Source organism: Armigeres subalbatus, chromosome 2 (genome assembly GCF_024139115.2).
Source record: "Armigeres subalbatus isolate Guangzhou_Male chromosome 2, GZ_Asu_2, whole genome shotgun sequence".
NCBI classification, from domain to species: domain Eukaryota; kingdom Metazoa; phylum Arthropoda; class Insecta; order Diptera; family Culicidae; genus Armigeres; species Armigeres subalbatus.
Genome location: NC_085140.1, coordinates 7945429 through 7965573, shown reverse-complemented (window position 1 = coordinate 7965573; position 20145 = coordinate 7945429). Strand labels below are relative to the sequence as shown.

The window sequence follows — 20145 nt, the reverse complement described above, 5'->3', positions numbered from 1 at the left end:
ACACAACCTGAAATATGAATATGATGTTCTTTCCTACTCGGGTATCCGTTTTGCTGTGTATCCGAGGTATGTTGGGATCTAAAAAATAGGTCATAGGGCGCTAAGGTAGAGAGCCTTCCATATATAGATATATATGAAGATTTTTTTTAAATAGATCAATTATTTGGTAAGTTCAGTTGTGTTAGGAAACCGAAATTGTTGAGTATAATATTTACAGTTCATATCAACATATCAGTGGCTACTCAAGGAAATTATATGAATATAACTACATAATATTTTTTTTTGCGATACGGTATTGGAGGGTAGAGTTCGGAAAAGGTATTGGAGGGTAACCGCTCCCTTCGGTGGGGTTTGATCGCTTATGTGGTCGGGTTGAGATTAGACGACCAACTGTCACAACCTCACACAACCCTACATCATCGAGCGCCGTTGCTGATGAAGCAAGTGTGTAGGAGCCAGACAATACTAAATACTATAGACACTATAGTTTCCATAGACGAGCTGAGGCGAAGGCGAGTGTAGCCAAACGAACTGTCAGTTAGTGTAGCCAAACGAGCATGATGTCACGATTGCAATCCAAGCAACGGAGCGTGTGACGTCAAATTCACGTGGTACACTGTGAAAAAGTGGAAAAACACACTTAATCGAAATGCGCTCGTCTATGGAAGCTATAGTGTCTATACTAAATACTCATCCTACTTGGTTGGCATTGTACAAAAATACATATGTGAGAGTTAGTTCTGAAATTGTATTGCGAGAGTTCGGCTACGTGCCCTTTGCTGGGAATTTGGTTTCATCAGTAACCGCTAAGCTGCGGAGGCCGTAGCTTAGTAGGGAAAGCACCTGGAGTACTGGTTTCGTGGGATCAAACCCCACCGAAGGGAGCGGTTACCCTCCAATACCTTATCCGAACTAAATCTATCACATGTTGTGCATATGCATAATCGAGTTTCAGACATGGTAAGGATCATCAGTTAAATATAAAAAATGGGATGCCATTGATATTTTGGAATACTCAGAAATAGTTTGGGACACAAAATTAAATCTCTAGAATTAATTGCGCATTGATTTTCATTAAGAAAAATGGTTTTATTTCCGAATGTTATGGATAAGAAACAATTTATGAATAATTTATCTTATCGTTCTGGTAGCCTTTAAAATTAAAACAACAAACCTTAAATATTAATCGACAACCAACGAACGTATTTTGTTCGCTGTACCAAATGTTCCAAATTACATTAAATAATGTTTAACTAACGCAGCACAAATCAAAGTGTTCGCTTCTCAGTATGTCGTGCAACTGTTCACAGTGTCAGTATAGTCCATCAGTCTGGTTTAATTTATTCATTCAGTCAAAAAATAGCGGTACGGATTTTGATCCCTTGCCTCAACATCTGTCCACGGTTGTTGAGTTATTTTGATTCAGGAGGTGTTGAATTATATCAATATTCTGACAAAATTTTAGTGATTCTAATATGTGAGAATCAGGCCCAAAGAATCAGGACTTTATTTGCTTCCGATATTTGTACTTTGTAGGCACTACTACATTAATATGTTAAAGTGTTTAGGTGTACGGCTTTCGGTATCCCACGGTAGACGTTTTATGTTTTCGTTGCATTTTTTTTTAGTTCTTGGGTTTTTTTTACTAGGAATCTGAAATTGTAATACTGTGAGTTCTGAATTCTGAGTAAGATACCGCCAACGGGGGTGTCATTGGGCCAAAATGTGGTATGCTCCAAGTAAATATTACAAAGCTCTAGTAGTTAACATTGGAATCAAGTTGTAATTAATTTGGTACAAGCTTAAATAATAAATTTAGCGCTGTGTGGGGAAAAAATAATTAATTATGGAAATTCTTCAAAGTTATATGTTGTTCAAAATTGGCGCATTCTCACCCCGCACAAGGAGTGACATTGGGCCAAATGAAATAGTTCAGCGGTGACGATGAAACGATTCAATTGTTCATTTAAAATAATTGCCAACATAACGGCTTTTACCAACTATGTAAGGCAAATCAACTGAAGGCTTGGCCCAATCTCACCCCTTTTTTGCGTGCATTGCTCGTTGCTACGAAAAACCAGAACCGTTATATAAATATTAATTTAATTCGATAAAACAACAACAGATTATCGTAACATGATAACAAGGTATCCATCGATCTAAATACTAGTTATGTAATAGATTTGTGGGGCATTACTGACACTATTTTAATACGGGTTTATTCGCTCAATAGTTTTACATTCAAATTCCAAGCATTAACGTACGAGCACAATTAGTTCTTGGAATTTGTTTTGTGATTTACTAGACAAGAATTTTAATATAATTTCGAACCGTTTGCATTTTTCATCAAAATTCGTAACAGTTTGTGAGATATTAGGAGTTGAAACATTTTTCGTTTTTGGCCCAATCTTATCCCCTAGTAGACTGATTCAAATTTTGACTTTTTCGCTCCTCTATGCTTAAACGATGACATTTGATGTTTTATTAACCCTCCTAAATTTTTAGCTAATTTGGATGTAACTAGACTGAGCACGCGCAGTTTGAAGTTTGTATGAAAATTACTATAGGAATTGCCACATAAGTGAAAAACTGTTCCGTGTTGCGACCCATTAACTATTCAAATGTAATCGACACGATGCTTTCATAGAATACTTCCTAAGCGAGAGGGCAGTTGTTGTGGCGAAGCGATTTGACTTTTGTAAGCAAAGTTATTAATGAAACAAAAATGCTCATTATTGATATTGATGTTATTCTTTTACGTGTTAAATTGAATTTACCACGATTCAGTATTTCTCTAATAACTTATCTTGCAAGCATAGAATCGTTTCGCAACAAAGACGATCAGCTTCATTGCAAAATTTTCTATATTGGCAACATATTTATATGTTTTTAGAGCCTAATGAGCAACGTTGCGGAACGGTTTTCCACAAAAGTGACTGTTTTCATAGTAATTTTCATACAAACTTGAAACTGCGCGTGCTCAGTCTAGTTACATCCAAATTAGCTAAAAATTTAGGAGGACTAATAAAACATCAAATGTCATCGTTTAAGCATAGGGGAGCGAAAAAGTCAAAATTTGAATCACTCTACCCTAGGCCCAATGTCACCCCGAACGACGGTAGTTCATATTTCAATAATGTTCTAGGTAACTTGGTTGTTATTTAAAAGTCAATTTATTTATACGGCAATTCACATGGGAAAAATGTTAAAATTGTCGTACAACTTTCAAATAGTGAAGAGTTTGATTGTTCAACTTCAATTTCAGTAATTAAATAAGTCAGCAAAAACTCATTAATTTAGAAGTGTTTTGTCTTTGTTGAGTTGACGCTATCTGCCCATTTTACTCATATGTCAATAAAAACGGATCAACAATGCAATCGATAAAAACCTTAAATTGGCTCTTATAGCCTATTCAGATTATATCATTTATAATACCGTCGTCGGGGGTGACAATGGGTCAAATGGTGGTGAGAATGGGTCACTGTTTCAACTACTTAGAATGCTTGTAGAATAGATTAAATGTATCTGAGGGCAAGAAGACTAAAATATAAGAGACCTTTTTGAAGGATTTGGCTCTACGACCTCCAGACTGCCGGTGAGAGCGACGGCCCATTCTCACCCCCAGACCCATTGTCACCCCTGATGGCGGTAATAAATATCATGACAAAACTTGATGCCAATTTCCATACATTCAATTTTATTTCTCATATTTTACACAATAATTAATATGATAAATGGCGTAATCTGAATAGGCTATTAATGTTGTATTTTGTACAACACTATTTTAGGGTGATGAACTTGGGAATATTTTAAGAATCACTTTAGTAAAAATAAAAAAAATACAACTTAGTTGAAAAAGGGGAAGGGAGGCTAGGCCGAAACGCATTCGGCCAAAAGCCATTTGACCGAATGCCACTAGGCCGAAACCCATCTGGCCGAAAGGGTCATTTGGCCGAACGGGTTGTTTGGCTGAAAGGGTTATTTTGCCGAAAGGGTCATTAGGCCGAAAAGGTAATTTGACCGAAAGGGTCATTTAGCCGAAAGGGTTATTTGGCTGAAAGAGTCGCTTGGCCGAAAGGGTCGTTTGGCCGAAAGAGTCATTTGGCCGGAAGGGTCATTTGCCCGAAAGGGTCGTTTGGCCGAAAGGGTCATTTGGCTGAAAGGGTCGTTTGGCCGAAAGGGTAGTTTGGACGATATAATCGTTTGATCGAAAGGGTCGTTTGGCCGAATGGGTCATTTGGCCGAAAGGGTCATTGGCCAAATGACTTTCGGCCGAACGGGTTTCGGCCAAATGACCCTTCCCCGTTGAAAAACCCTGGATTGATGTTTACAACACAAGTGAGATAGCATTTAGTACTCTGAAGCACGTTCGTGCTAGTCCTTGGGACATCGAAAACAGAAAACTCAAGCACATCTTCTGAAATACGACAAACATTCGTCGTTGATATACAAGGGCATATATTTTTGAATTACGGAAAACATTTTAAAATAATAAACAAATTCAACATCTCCTGAACCGAAATCTGATTCTCGTGGATTGATTTCTAATCAAAATATCAAAATTCGTACAGCTATTATTAGACCGAATGAAGGAAAGCAGGTCAATTCACTCGACAACCACTGTAAGGGAAGACCCATAAAGTACGTCACGCAAAAATTGGCGATTTTCAACCCCACTCCCCTTTGTCACGCTTTTTCAAACAAACCCCTCAAATTTTTGTATCGATTGTCACGCTGCCAAAAATACCCCCTCCCTCTAGAGGCGTGACGTTCTTTGTGAATGGACCCTAAATAGTTCAATACGCACCTTTAGACGGGATACATTCGATTCATATCGCGCTGATCTTACTCTATTTATTGCGATTTGCAGTTTAAGCACAGTCACTACGATACAATATGGTCAACACGCAAACATATGACACCAAAAGCTTTGCGTTCACTGGGTGTCAATTTGTGCTTCAATATCGAAGCATACTTTTTACTTCAATGTTCAAAAAGTTTACTGTCTAGTATTTGAGCAGGGTAAGACAGGGTAACTTATTTATCAATTAATTACTTCAAACACCCTCTGTATAGATATCACATAAGGTGGATGGATTAGGTGTTGTACGGACCTGTCTGAGTATTACCTCATGGTACTTTCCACATCACATTGTTTCTGAATCAAGCCATGGTCCGATGGTAGTCAGTCATGTTTGAAGAACTAGAACTGAGACATTGATGTTTAAATCAAGAAGTATGTATTATATGCAAATATTCCGTAGCTTTGAGATCACACAGTTGGACTGTACGGTTTTATAACAAAAAAATTGGATTTCAAACATCATCTATGTGCCAAAATATGGTGTAGGTGATAAAGCCTTAATTTCGAAGAAAACCCATGTTGTGTTCCACTTTGTTAATTATGGGAACCTTCAAAGTACAAAAACAAGCCCCGTCGAACGATCATTCCTTTTAGAAGTAGACACTGTGAATTATGTACAATTGTATTACAAATGTGTTAAGATTGAAAATCAAGATGTTTTGTATCATTTTTTGTTGCCATATAATATGCCACCATTTGCCGCCATTATGCATTTTTGTATCAGGTACACGTACCCCAGGTTGAGAACCGCTGGCTTACTGTAAAATGTACTATCTGTTGTAGAACTATTTAACATATATTTTTATCAAAATAACTAAAATGTTGACACGCATTGCAGATTTCAGAGTCAGTGACGAGAAACCTTTTCTTAATGTATCGTAACGTTAAATTTCATTGCAATAAAAATGTTTAGTTTCCGAATAAGAATAACAATAAACGCTGAAAACTTCCAACTCAATTTTCTAAGCAAAATGTGTCATATGCTGATTTGATGAAGATGACCGAGAACTGCTTGGTGACAATTTGTTTGAACAGAGATAAAAAAGTGTTTGGTTTCTTATTGTGATTTGACTTTTTATATTTGTCCAGGGTTTCCCGGGGCTTCTGGGATTTAAAAAAATACTTCCTTGGATTCGGGAAAGCCCGAAATTTATTAAATCCTGGAATTTTTTGTCCCGGGACGGACGGGGATGGAATCTCTAGTTAATAATTGTTAGCAAAAAACCCATGAATTTGTAACTGTTTGTAGCCAAAGCGATCATTTTTTTTAGGAAGGGCGCTTGGCCGAATATACCATGTGGCCGAACAGACCATTAGGCCGAAAGTCAATTTGGCCGAAATAGTTATAAAGACGAATAGGTCATTTGGCTGAATAGGTCGTTTGGCCTAATTGATCATTTGGTTATTTAGATTATTTGGTTGTGTAGATCATTCGGTCGAATAGGTCATTCCGCCCAGTAAATCATTCCGTTCGGCCGAAAATGCCATTTGGCCAATTGGTCTTTTGACGTCTCACTTCTCAATCATCATTTTCCTCTTTTCACTGCGAAAAGTGATAAATACGAAGCTATAAATCTAGACCAACATTTGAAAAGGGCGTAACAGCCAAAATTTATTCCTTCTGATTCTTTGTCCCCATATATAGTTATATATGTAGACGAAGAGTCAGAAGGAATAAGTTTCGGCTGCTACGCCATTTTTAAATGATGGTCTACAAATGATGAGTGAGAAGAGAGGCGTCTTTCTTTTTACTTCGCTCTTCTAACATTTCACAGTGAGAAGTAATAAGTGAAAAAAGAGGGGTGAGAAGTGAGAAGTGAGACGTCCCACTACTCACTCCTAATTTCTCACTTCTGAAGTGAGAAATGAGGAGTGAGAAGTGATACATCTCTTTACTCACTTCGCCTTACACTTCGCACTACTCATTTTTAACAGTGAGAAGTTAGAAGTGAGATGTCTCATTTCTCACTTCTCAATGTGAAAATTGCGAAGTGAGTGGTGAGACGTCTCACTTCTTATTTCGTTCTACTCACTTTTCACAGTGAGAAAAGAATTGTGAGAAGTGAGACGTCTCACTTCTCATTTTCCACTGTAAAAAGTGAAAAGTGGGACGTCTCACTTCTCACTTCGCACTATTCACTTTTTACAGTGAGAAGCGGCCGAAAACGACTTGATTTTTAATTAAGTTACCTACACGCAAAACAAAAAGTTGTGACATTCTTTGCATTAATCATTTTGTATCAAATCTCGCATGCAAACCACTCACAGAATGTTATACTTGTTACGTCAACTCATTGCATTAAATCGGTTTATTTGTTTTCGACCAACACATCTAAACGACTCTCTTTAGCTCCTCCAGCAACAAATATATGCATCGTGTACAGCAGCATAGCTTCGACTCACACAATCTTCCCTACTCCGTTCAACTTGATGGTGGACAAGGACGCAGAGTCAATTCCATTTTCATCGCCCTTTGCTATCTTTATTACCCTTCTACTTCATTCACATAGTATAGAACAAGGATTATAATAGTCTTCTATCACTGCTTCTCTCAGCTAGTGTATAGCCCAGATGGCAAGCGCGTCAGCCGGAGACCGCTAGGCTTGGTGGACGGCATAGGTTCAATTCTCGTTTTCGGTCAAATTTTTTTGTAAGCAAATAAGGTTTGCGAAGTATGTGTAAAGAATTCGTTCCTCGACGGAAGTTTAAAAATAGATTCTATGTAGACACAAACACAAACCTAGTTCCTTTTTCTCGTGACCAGATACCTAATGCAATGGCTTGCTATATTGACTTAATGCAATCTGTGCATGGGCCTCAGCCTCATGCAATCTGTACATGGAATTCATGCATGTTTTCCACAGTCTAGTCCTACAGCTCACAGATTTGAAAAAAATCTGAAGGGATGTGTACAAGACACGACAGCAAGGTGAGCGATGCAATGCATGTGGGCGCATGGAATATACGTGTCAAAAATATGGAATCCATTTCGCTACCCCCATTGCAAAAATCCATGTGTGAACTCATGAATATAATGCGGAGTTTTTTGTGAGTATAGACGTTGGACATCGTTACGATTGATTTTTCTGCCGTAACTAAGCGACTGTGTTTTGTATATTGAAGCGATTTCCTTCTAGGATCAGTTGGTCTTGAAAAGTACCAATTTATAATTAGGATAGTTTTTGAACACCGCGTGACTTTATAGAAATTAATTTATTGGCTTTTTTCGGTGATAATTATACTACTCAAAGCGAAAAGGACTAGATGAAAGTAATGAAGATGCAGATTCGATTGACACCGCAAGCGAGCGGCAAGTGTGAAATGAATAGAAACTAGAGATTAGCAGAGGGCCATATGAGAGAACAAGCAGTGTTGAAATCGTTGTTATTCTGCCTAACGTCCACCCTGGAACGGCTTGGATAGGGACGTGGTGATCACTGTACCAAACCTGTCTTGGTAGACAGGTTGAAGCCTGTATCTTCATTACTTTCATCAGCTCCCTTTCGCTTTGAGTACTATAATTATCACCGAAAAAAAAGTCAATAAATTAATTTCGAGCCGATATTATTGCAAAAATGCGTCTTCCTAACAAACAGCAGCAAAACCAAATGAGATTTTTGGGAAAAAGATTCGATTTTTGGGAAAAAGTTTCACTTGACTGCTATTGATGTCATCCATGCGAATTAATTTTTGCAGCACTCGTGATTTTGCTACCGACGGAAACTTTATGCCCCCGCCAAGCGACTAATTTCCACTTTGAACAAAACTCGCCTCGGCTCAACTTTCTCTTGTATAGAATGTTGGTCCTGAGAAGAACTCTAGACCAACATTTGAAAAGGACGTAGCAGCCAAAATTTATTCCTTCTGATTCCTTCAGAACTGATTAATTTCCAATAATACGTCTTCCGAATCACTAACAACAACCACTCAACAGTCCGACATCTCGAGACGAGCCAGCCTAGGGCTGAAAGTCTCGCTAATAAAGACAAAAAAAATTGTCCGACACGCGCTTGTGATTCTGCTGTCAATGTCAAATGACTGACGTCGCTAAGCGATAATGTTTTGCACTTAGATGAAAAATTGTTTCAGCTCAACTTTTTATACCATAACGTTAAGGTTCTGAAAAGAACCGATTGATATTCAACAATGTGCCTTCCCAACTAACGGCAACAAAATCAGATCCAGAACCATGCGGCAAAATTTCACTGGAATGCCGCTGACGCCGACGCACGATAGCTGCCGCTACCGACGCCATCGTTTTGTACGCTCTGCGTGACGAATCACCGTGGATTCTCGAACATCTCGTGGATCCTCGAAAATGACGCGTGAGAGTCTTTTTATACCCAGAGAAAATGAAACGGTGGATCAAAAGGCCGGCCCGTAACTAACATCGTTCTGATCGATTGATATATAAGAAAGATAAAGGCTCTAATTACATTTCGTGACGGTTCCCAATTTCGGATTCTTATTTGACACCCAGCACCTTCGGGTAAGATAGCCACAAAAAACATAAGATAATTAGAAAACAAAGGCAAGGTGAACTGAGCTTTTCAATTTGTGAAAGATTTAGCATACATTTTACTTGAACTTGATGGGCCACATCTCTTCGATGAATCTAAATTACACCGGATCCTCCACTGGACTCGATTCTGTTGTCGAGTGAAGTACGAGATGGCCTTACTGTTGAGGTCGAAATACGTATCTGTCAAGATACAATTAACTGGTGGAATTTCAATGGGATTGTACAAACTCGTCTTATGACAAGTGAAGACATTCCACTAAAAAGCTCAAAATAATTTCTTAACTCGATTCTGTGCCAATCGCTTCCAGTCAGGTCCTCTTCTACTGCAAAAAAGCCATCGTGTACATTTAGTGTATGCTAAATGATGAATGCTTTTCGCTAAATGAATATGAAACAAGACTGTGAAAAATGATAACCACACCATCATTATAGGCAAACCACAAACTGCATAAATGGGGGACTCACACCATTCATTAGAGATGTTAATTTGCTAATGACTGGGAAGAAATCTGTGTTCAAACAAAAAAAAAAAGAATAAAACATCGACCAAAGACAGACAAAAAATTACCTGACTGGTGCGCTATCTCGAAAATGATGGTTGATAGCGAAACAGCCAGCGAATATCAAAAGCCAAGCATCCATTTCGCCGAAATGAGTGGATGAAGATGGAAGGGCCCTCCATTTCATTCGCGAAAGCATTGCAAACATACAGAAATGTGGGGGGTGGGGTACGCTGTACCAGATTTGTCTTTTGGAAAGTGTCCTTCAAGTAGCGGCAGCTTTTAATTTCTCGCTCAATGTTAACACCCAAAAGGCCAAGCTCTTTGAGAAAGCGATTTTTGATTTTGAAAAATCTTAACTTTTTATTTTTGTCCAATCTTGATGAAATTTTGACACAAGGTCCAATTTTTTATTCTAGTTTTGGCTGCACACTGAGTTTTCGGAATTTCTGGATGGTTCCGGAATTATTCCAGATTCCCTTGGGGTACCAGCAAACTGGTGTTTGGGGTATTTCGCCAGTTACTCAATTTTTCTCCATGGAACCCATATCAAACAGTATGAAACAATATTGCCACACTAATAACGACTCTCATAGCGATTTTTCCGAAAGTAAGTCTTCCATACGGACATCCCCAGGAAGCTTCCAAATGTCCCCAGGGAACCTGTAATGGGGACAATTTCGATTTTGCTCCGAAACATGTCGTGCGACGGCTCTTTCTTCACAATTTTTCATGAATATACTTGCTGTTGTTATAAAAGTGGCCATTGGTCAATTTGGCCACTCTTGTGACGCCCGGAATGCCCCCAGGGAACCTGTAAAGGGGACAATTTCGATTTTGCTCCGAAACATGTCGTGCGACGGCTCTTTCTTCACAATTTTTCATGACTATACTTGCTGTTGTTATAAAAGTGGCCATTGGTCAATTTGGCCACTCTTGTGACGCCTGGAATGCCCCCAGGGAACCTGTAAAGGGGACAATTTCGATTTTGCTCCGAAACATGTCGTGCGACGGCTCTTTCTTCATAATTTTTCATGAATATACTCGCTGTTGTTATAAAAGTGGCCATTGGTCAGTTTGACCGCTCTCGTGACGCCCGGAATGCCCCCAGGGAACCTGTAAAGGGGACAATTTCGATTTTGCTCCGAAACATGTCGTGCGACGGCTCTTTCTTCACAATTTTTCATGAATATACTCGCTGTTGTTATAAAAGTGGCCATTGGTCAGTTTGACCGCTCTCGTGACGCCCGGAATGCCCCCAAGGAACCTGTAAAGGGGACAATTTCGATTTTGCTCCGAAACATGTCGTGCGACGGCTCTTTCTTCACAATTTTTCATGAATATACTCGCTGTTGTTATGAAAGTGGTCTATGGTCAGTTTGGCCACTCTTGTGACGCCCGGAATGCCCCCAGGGAACCTGTAAAGGGGACAATTTCGATTTTGCTCCGAAACATGTCGTGCGACGGCTCTTTCTTCATAATTTTTCATGAATATACCCGCTGTTGTTATAAAAGTGGTCTATGGTCAATTTGGCCACTCTTGTGACGCCCGGAATGCCCCCAGGGAACCTGTAAAGGGGACAATTTCGATTTTGCTCCGAAACATGTCGTGCGACGGCTCTTTCTTCACAATTTTTCATGACTATACTTGCTGTTGTTATAAAAGTGGCCATTGGTCAATTTGGCCACTCTTGTGACGCCCGGAATGCCCCCAGGGAACCTGTAAAGAGGACAATTTCGATTTTGCTCCGAAACATGTCGTGCGACGGCTCTTTCTTCATAATTTTTCATGAATATACTCGCTGTTGTTATGAAAGTGGTCTATGGTCAATTTGGCCACTCTTGTGACGCCCGGAATGCCCCCAGGGAACCTGTAAAGGGGACAATTTCGATTTTGCTCCGAAACATGTCGTGCGACGGCTCTTTCTTCACAATTTTTCATGACTATACTTGCTGTTGTTATAAAAGTGGCCATTGGTCAATTTGGCCACTCTTGTGACGCCTGGAATGCCCCCAGGGAACCTGTAAAGGGGACAATTTCGATTTTGCTCCGAAACATGTCGTGCGACGGCTCTTTCTTCATAATTTTTCATGAATATACTCGCTGTTGTTATAAAAGTGGTCTATGGTCAATTTGGCCACTCTTGTGACGCCCGGAATGCCCCCAGGGAACCTGTAAAGGGGACAATTTCGATTTTGCTCCGAAACATGTCGCGACGGCTCTTTCTTCATAATTTTTCATGAATATACTCGCTGTTGTTATAAAAGTGGTCTATGGTCAATTTGGCCACTCTTGTGACGCCCGGAATGCCCCCAGGGAACCTGTAAAGGGGACAATTTCGATTTTGCTCCGAAACATGTCGTGCGACGGCTCTTTCTTCATAATTTTTCATGAATATACCCGCTGTTGTTATAAAAGTGGTCTATGGTCAGTTTGGCCACTCTTGTGACGCCCGGAATGCTCCCAGGGAACCTGTAAAGGGGACAATTTCGATTTTGCTCCGAAACATGTCGTGCGACGGCTCTTTCTTCATAATTTTTCATGAATATACTCGCTGTTGTTATGAAAGTGGTCTATGGTCAGTTTGGCCACTCTTGTGACGCCCGGAATGCCCCCAGGGAACCTGTAAAGGGGACAATTTCGATTTTGCTCCGAAACATGTCGTGTGACGGCTCTTTCTTCATAATTTTTCATGAATATACTCGCTGTTGTTATAAAAGTGGCCATTGGTCAGTTTGACCGCTCTCGTGACGCCCGGAATGCCCCCAAGGAATCTGTAAAGGGGACAATTTCGATTTTGCTCCGAAACATGTCGTGCGACGGCTCTTTCTTCATAATTTTTCATGAACATACTCGCTGTTGTTATAAAAGTGGCCATTGGTCAGTTTGACCGCTCTCGTGACGCCCGGAATGCCCCAAGGGATCTGTAAAGGGGACAATTTCGATTTTGCTCCGAAACATGTCGTGCGACGGCTCTGTCTTCACAATTTTTCATTAATATACTCGCTGTTGTTATGAAAGTGGTCTATGGTCAGTTTGGCCACTCTTGTGACGCCCGGAATGCCCCCAGGGAACCTGTAAAGGGGACAATTTCGATTTTGCTCCGAAACATGTCGTGTGACGACTCTTTCTTCACAATTTTTCATTAATATACTCGCTGTGGTCGTGGTCGATGGTCGAATAAAGTGGTCGAGGGATGATAATTGGTATAACTCCTTGCAGCAGCTTACGTATTTGTGTATAGCATTAACCTATCAATCATCTCCTCGTCGAAAAACTTCATAAATGCTTTTTTAGGTGAACTTATTTTACTTAAACTTAAATTGAAACTTTTGTCACGTTCATGTTTTGCATCATTTTTACGAACTTTGGAAAGCCGCTTTGTTGACCACTTAAAATCTCCTGATTTGTTAAAAAATGTCGTTTCATCCTCTTCGTATGCAAACGGATGCTCTTCAAAAAGCTCTTCGTCGCTGTTCAGATCACAGACGAATTCGTCGACATCAGAATGCACGTTGACTAGATCCGTCTCCAATGAGCTCTACATTTTAACAACAGGTCAATCTCAATATCGCTTGACAACTGGATTTGAAAATTGTATCGATACGAAGAAAAGTAAGATTTAAAATTCAGATAAAAACAAGCCCTTTTGCATCTATATACTGTCGCAACCGGCTAGAGATGTCATAAAATCCCGATTAATCGATTAGTTACTAATCGATTACTCTTGATTCTTGTCGATTATTGAATCGATTAATCATTGTATAGTAATTGATTCAAAATTAATCGATTATCACAACGATGAATCGATTAATCAAAATAATCAATTAATTTTCGACATCCTTATGATGTCGTAAAATTCTGATTAATCGATTAGTAACTAATCGATTACTCACGATTCCTCTCGATTATTGAATCGATTAATCGTTGGGTAATAATCGAATCAAAATTAATCGATTATCACAATGATGAATCGATTAATCGAAGTAATCGATTAATTTGCGACATCTCTACAACCGGCTTCTATTTGCAAAAGGCTGTAAATGATATATCACCGAATACTTTGTGTTTCATCGATGGCCACATAATACAGTACAATGGGATTATAGAATTCCAAGAATTTTGACGATGACAGTCATTGATTTTGATGCGGCACCAGTCAAAAGAGGAACAAATAGAAACAGGCTTTGCTATAATTCACGCTTGACATCGTGAGTATATATGAAAGCAAGTAGAATTACGGTATTCGTTAGAATGTTTAAAGTAAAATCACAGCCAATGGCTGATTATTTCATAGTTACAAGTGATGGGTGTTTTGAATAAGTAATGAAGCATTCTGTCATTTCTACCTGATATTCCGTATATTGTCCCTTACGATATCCTACTAGCCCTTCGCTGCTTGCAGTAGCCTCGAGTAATCTAAATGTGCACACATAGAAATAGTTTAAAGAACTAGTGAAGCTGTCTTGAAGTCGGAGGAAAAGTAAATTTTCAACCAGGACTTAGGAGCTGTTCACAAATTACGTAACGCAAAAATCCGAGTTTTTTACCCCCTCCCTCCCCCTCGTAACAAAAAATAACAATTTTGGTACCCCCTCCCTCCCCCACTTAACACGTAACTGTAAAAATTTTAAAGGCAGATTTTTTTTCCTTCTCTAAAGCATTTGGGTTTTGGTATTTTTTGAACACTGTTAGAATAGGGACGGCACATAATCAAAAATCAAGGATATCAATAATGCAGCTAGTAGAAACAAGAATAGAATTTGCCATCATAACCATTTAGATAGTTTTGTGGAATTGTGGTGTCGAGAAATACAACGTCCTTTTAGTATTTTTATACATATCAGTCCCGCTATGTCGCCAATATACGATAACGATAAACAGAAATTACTTCAATCAGTGATTAAAAAATACACATTCAAATAAATTTTTATTCGCGTTATGCGTAACATTTGGTAGCACCCACCCCCTCTCCCACCTTTTAGTGTAACAAAGTATAACGCAAGTTGGACCTCCCCCCCCCCAAAAAGCGTTACGTAATTTGAGAACTGACCCTTACTGGGGAATCTGAGAAGCAGAATTATGATGTTTCAGATATTCAAGAAAAAAACAGAACTGTGTGAAAGTTTATTGAAAATAATGATGACATTCATACATACATATATTTTTTTCCCTTAACACGGTAATCACTTTGACGTAGTGTGTTACGGTTTACGATATATCGTATTTAGTCCTCGCTACCAACAGCAGTCTCAGAAATAAAACATAATTAATGTTACCCTGCAGATAATTTAAAGACTCGAATTTCGAATCCCGTTGGAGGATAAACTGCTTGCGACGGAAGCACCTTTTCATGCAATTAGTTAAAAAAAACTCGATGCCCGTATCCGTTGAACTGACTGCTGGAAAATCGAGTTGGGGGTACGTACTAACTTTTCATGAACTTGAACATATTATTACAGCATTTGTTTTTCAGTCTATGTTACATATTACAGAATATTGTGTATTTGGACAACATATTTTATTCCTGTGAGTCTTTTTCAAATAAATTATGTACTTGTGAGGACATTATTTCTACAGGTTTTATCGCTTTAGCTGATTTTTAGTCTATTGCTGGAAGGTTCGAATAAAATCGATTTGTCGAGTATCGCGTATTTGTGCGCCCTCATGCGCCCTTAAGAGCGAGAAATTTTTGACAACTAAGTAACTGCAAAATATTTTTGCTCATGGGAATATTTTCAAAATACCCCTTCACTCGCTTGAGATCAAAAAGACGACTCTTTCAGCAGCACCCACGTCTATAGTACATTTTTTTCAGTAGCAGACTTGACACGAGAAATTGTTTTTTTCGCCATAGCACCTTTCGCCTCAGTTGACGACATGTTTCGGAGCAAGATCGAAATTGTCCCATTTAAATGTTCCTTGAGAGCATTCCGGGTGTCCCAAGAGTGGCCAAACTGTCCAATGACCATTTTTGTAAGAACAGCGAAAATATTCATAACAAATTGTGAAGAAAGAGTCGTCGCGTGTTATGTTTCGGAGCAAAATCGAAATTGTCCCCTTTACAGGTTTCTTGGGAGTATTCCGGGCGTCACAAGAGTGGCCAAACTGACCAATGGCCACTTTTATAACAACAGCGAGTATATTCATGGAAAATTGTGAAGAAAGAGCCGTCACACGACATGTTTCGAAGCAAAATCAAAATTGTCCCCTTTAAAGGTTCCCTGGGGGCATTCCGGGCGTCACAAGAGTGGCCAAATTGACCATATACCACTTTTATAACAACAGCGAGTATGTTCATGGAAAATTGTGAATAAAGAGCCGTCACACGACATGTTTCGGAGCAAAATCGAAATTGTCCCCTTTACAGGTTCCCTGGGGGCATTCCGGGCGTCACAAGAGTGGCCAAATTGACCAATGGCCACTTTTATAACAACAGCAAGTATAGTCATGAAAAAATGTGAAGAAAGAGCCGTCGCACGACATGTTTCGGAGCAAAATCGAAATTGTCCCCTTTACAGGTTCCCTGGGGGCATTCCGGGCGTCACAAGAGTGGCCAAATTGACCAATGGCCACTTTTATAACAACAGCAAGTATAGTCATGAAAAAATGTGAATAAAGAGCCGTCACACGACATGTTTCGGAGCAAAATCGAAATTGTCCCCTTTACAGGTTCCTTGGGGGCATTCCGGGCGTCACGAGAGCGGTTAAACTGACCAATGGCCACTTTTATAACAACAGCAAGTATAGTCATGAAAAATTGTGAAGAAAGAGCCGTTGCACGACATGTTTCGGAGCAAAATCGAAATTGTCCCCTTTACAGGTTCCCTGGGGGCATTCCGGCCGTCACAAGAGCGGTCAAATTGGCCATAGACCACTTTTATAACAACAGCGAGTATATTCATGAAAAATTATGAAGAAAGAGCCGTCGCACGACATGTTTCGGAGCAAAATCGAAATTGTCCCCTTTACAGGTTCCCTGGGGGCATTCCAGGCGTCACAAGAGTGGCCAAATTGACCAATGGCCACTTTTATAACAACAGCAAGTATAGTCATGAAAAATTGTGAAGAAAGAGCCGTCGCACGACATGTTTCGGAGCAAAATCGAAATTGTCCCCTTTACAGGTTCCCTGGGGGCATTCCGGGCGTCACAAGAGTGGCCAAATTGACCAATGGCCATTTTTATAACAACAGCAAGTATAGTCAGTAAAAATTGTGAAGAAAGAGCCGTCGCACGACATGTTTCGGAGCAAAATCGAAATTGTCCCCTTTACAGGTTCCCTGGGGGCATTCCGGGCGTCACAAGAGTGGCCAAATTGACCATAGACCACTTTTATAACAACAGCGAGTATATTCATGAAAAATTGTGAAGAAAGAGCCGTCGCACGACATGTTTCGAGCAAAATCGAAATTGTCCCCATTACAGGTTCCCTGGGGACATTTGGAAGCTTCCTGTGGATGTCCGTATGGAAGACTTACTTTCGGAAAAATCGCTATGAGAGTCGTTATTAGTGTGGCAATATTGTTTCATACTGTTTGATATGGGTTCCATGGAGAAAAATTGAGTAACTGGCGAAATACCCCAAACACCAGTTTGCTGGTACCCCAAGGGAATCTGGAATAATTCCGGAACCATCCAGAAATTCCGAAAAACTCAGTGTGCAGCCAAAACTAGAATAAAAATTGGACCTTGTGTCAAAATTTCATCAAGATTGGACAAAAAATAAAAAAGTTATGATTTTTTCAAAATCAAAAATCGCTTTCTCAAAGAGCTTGGCCTTTTGGGTGTTAACCATAAAACTGTGGGAAAATTGCATCAACGTTCTCGTGAAATGGCGAGGGGTTTTTGAGGTGAAGGAAGGTGGGAAAAGATAGCAGCGGCTTTTTAGAAATGTTCCTTCCTACGTTGGTTATCTCAACGCTATCTCGTCATAGCAAGTTTGAATGGGACCGGCACTCCTTGCTAAAGTGGTGTAAATTGCATTAAAATGCACTAAAGAGCATTATTTGTTATTTAGTGACAAATAATAAACATATAGCTACTATGTATTTATGACCGTTTTAGGGTGCATAAGGTTCAAAGTTAATCTACTGATCAATACTAAATTATTTTAACATTAATCAACTTCTAGATATTGTCTCAAATTGGAAAATGGGTTTATTTCTTGATTATTCAGTGTGTCATTGTCTTCTGTTAGAATATGAAGAGAAAATTTATATTTAGAGCATTCATTGTTTTAATAATAAACAATTAAAATCCCAAACGACTTAAATTGGAAGTCAATGAATGTTTACTGTTGTGTAAGTAATAGGAGTGATGCAGCATACATGTTATCCCCTATATGGAAAATTTTGTTTTTCAATTCGAGTATTGCATAGGTGCATTTTAAACCATCCTTCTCTATTTTACCGTGGAATGAAACTACAAACTGTTTTTATGTCCTTGCTCAAAACGAAAGAAGGAATCCTTACGCCATGACATATTTTCCCGTGTTTTCAAAGCGTAAATTTTTGCAATTAAAAATGTTTGTGTGAAGTATCGCTTCTAGTTGCGGTTGTGTTTCACGAGTGGGTGTGAACTGTTTAATGGTGAGCAGACATACATAGATCTGTGATGACATAGATTTGTTATGAGATGTGTAAACTATGTAGGTCAGAGATCTGATCAACGTTAAACTTTAGACGCACAGACAGTTGAATAAAGTTGATGAAAATATATTATGAAATAAAAATTACAAGATAACCTACACTTAATTAAAAATCTAATTAACAGATTCCCACCACTTGGGGCTTCGATACCTCTCAACGCACCCTATGCTTGATATTGCTTCTTCTAAGCAATCTTTAAGGGTTTTCACTATGAGAATGATTTGTTTGTAAACTGCAAGTTCATTGTTCCTCTGCACGATTTGAGGTTGATCAATGATATTTCTGTATTGCATTCGATAACCGTTTGTCAATCTGCTTATCAATCTGAAAATTGCTTGCAGTCCAGAGATGAAAAATGATGAAAATTGTCATGGGATAATACATAATTTTCGACATAATATTGTCAGAATAAGCATCGTTCATATTTGAATTAACATTTGAGCCTAATTATTGAAATAATGATATTTGGGTTTTAGCATTAGTCGGTAAATTAATTACGTAGAAATGTACCCCCAATTAAAATATGCCACCGGGGGTTTCTAATGTCGAATTCATCAAATCAGTAATCATAACCGGATTAAATCTGTTTGATGCCAAAACCAGTACAGTATATCAAATCGGATTAATTCAGAGGATAATAATATTGGTTGAAGCTTCAGTTTCGTTAACAAGGCAGCGTGTTTACTGATTTCTGTTCATATGAGTGATCAATCACACATTCGGCTCACCTGTCTTCTCAACCATCCATCCAGACATCAACGAGTGCTTGCTACGGAATGGCCACGGCCCGTGTCAGGACACGTGCATCAATCAGTGGGCCACTTACAATTGCACCTGCGAAGGACTGCCGAATACTCGCCTGTCGGCGGACGGTCACGGCTGTGAAGACGCCAGCGATTGCCCCAAGGCCGGCTGCTCCCACCAGTGCTTGAGTACGATGGGCCGTATCTATTGTCTCTGTCCGAAGGGGTTCTACCTTGGGGACGATTGGAAAACGTGTCAAGGTATGATAGGATTTCAGTTGTGCATCCTCCGTAAAATTCAATTTTGCATTCTTTCGCTGCCACTTTTGCTGCCTCTCGTAACTAATTCTCTGCTGCGCGCGATGAATATTCAGCTCAGTTGCACGAGTTTCACTCCAACATGAACCGAAAGCTTGCTGACTTGCTCACCGGAACATCGACATCGATTGCGGGACGGGAAGTGCAGCGGAAAATCTGCATCGAAACTACATTTCAAAGTCATAAATTATTCATCCTCAAACATTCTTGCGCCTTTGATGCTTTTGTTATGCAAACATACCACGCTGCTGACTGCTGCTTGATGCTTTTGCTACTGCTCTACTGAGCTTGCGAACCAACAACTATTGTACTACAACAAGTCCATCCAACAAATGGCAATAGAGGAAAAAGTTTCGCCATCCATCCCAAAACGTCAAAGAACTTCCGGACGGATAGGGGGAAAGGGTGGAAAGGATGGGAAAAACTGCCTTTCCATCAAATCATCACCACCAAATCGGCGGAGTATGTCAGAGACTGATGCGAAGTGTTGCGTCGGTTACGGATTTTTAAAATTGAAAAACAGACCATTCGACTCCATGCGATTAGGT

The 20145-nt window shown here is 39.5% G+C and overlaps 1 protein-coding gene across 3 annotated transcripts in view; it reads left to right on the top strand.

Moving 5' to 3' along the window:
- The window catches only part of LOC134217628 (fibrillin-1-like), a 355498-nt gene that overhangs the window by 216051 nt on the left and 119302 nt on the right, over positions 1–20145 (top strand). For 2 of the 3 annotated variants that reach the window (XM_062696430.1, XM_062696429.1), the window contains exon 7: positions 19289–19540. The exons of the other annotated variant lie outside the window; for it this stretch is intronic. In XM_062696430.1, the coding sequence (XP_062552414.1) occupies positions 19289–19540 (252 nt within the window). The remainder of the gene's footprint in view (positions 1–19288; positions 19541–20145) is intronic. 3 annotated transcript variants of the gene reach the window in all.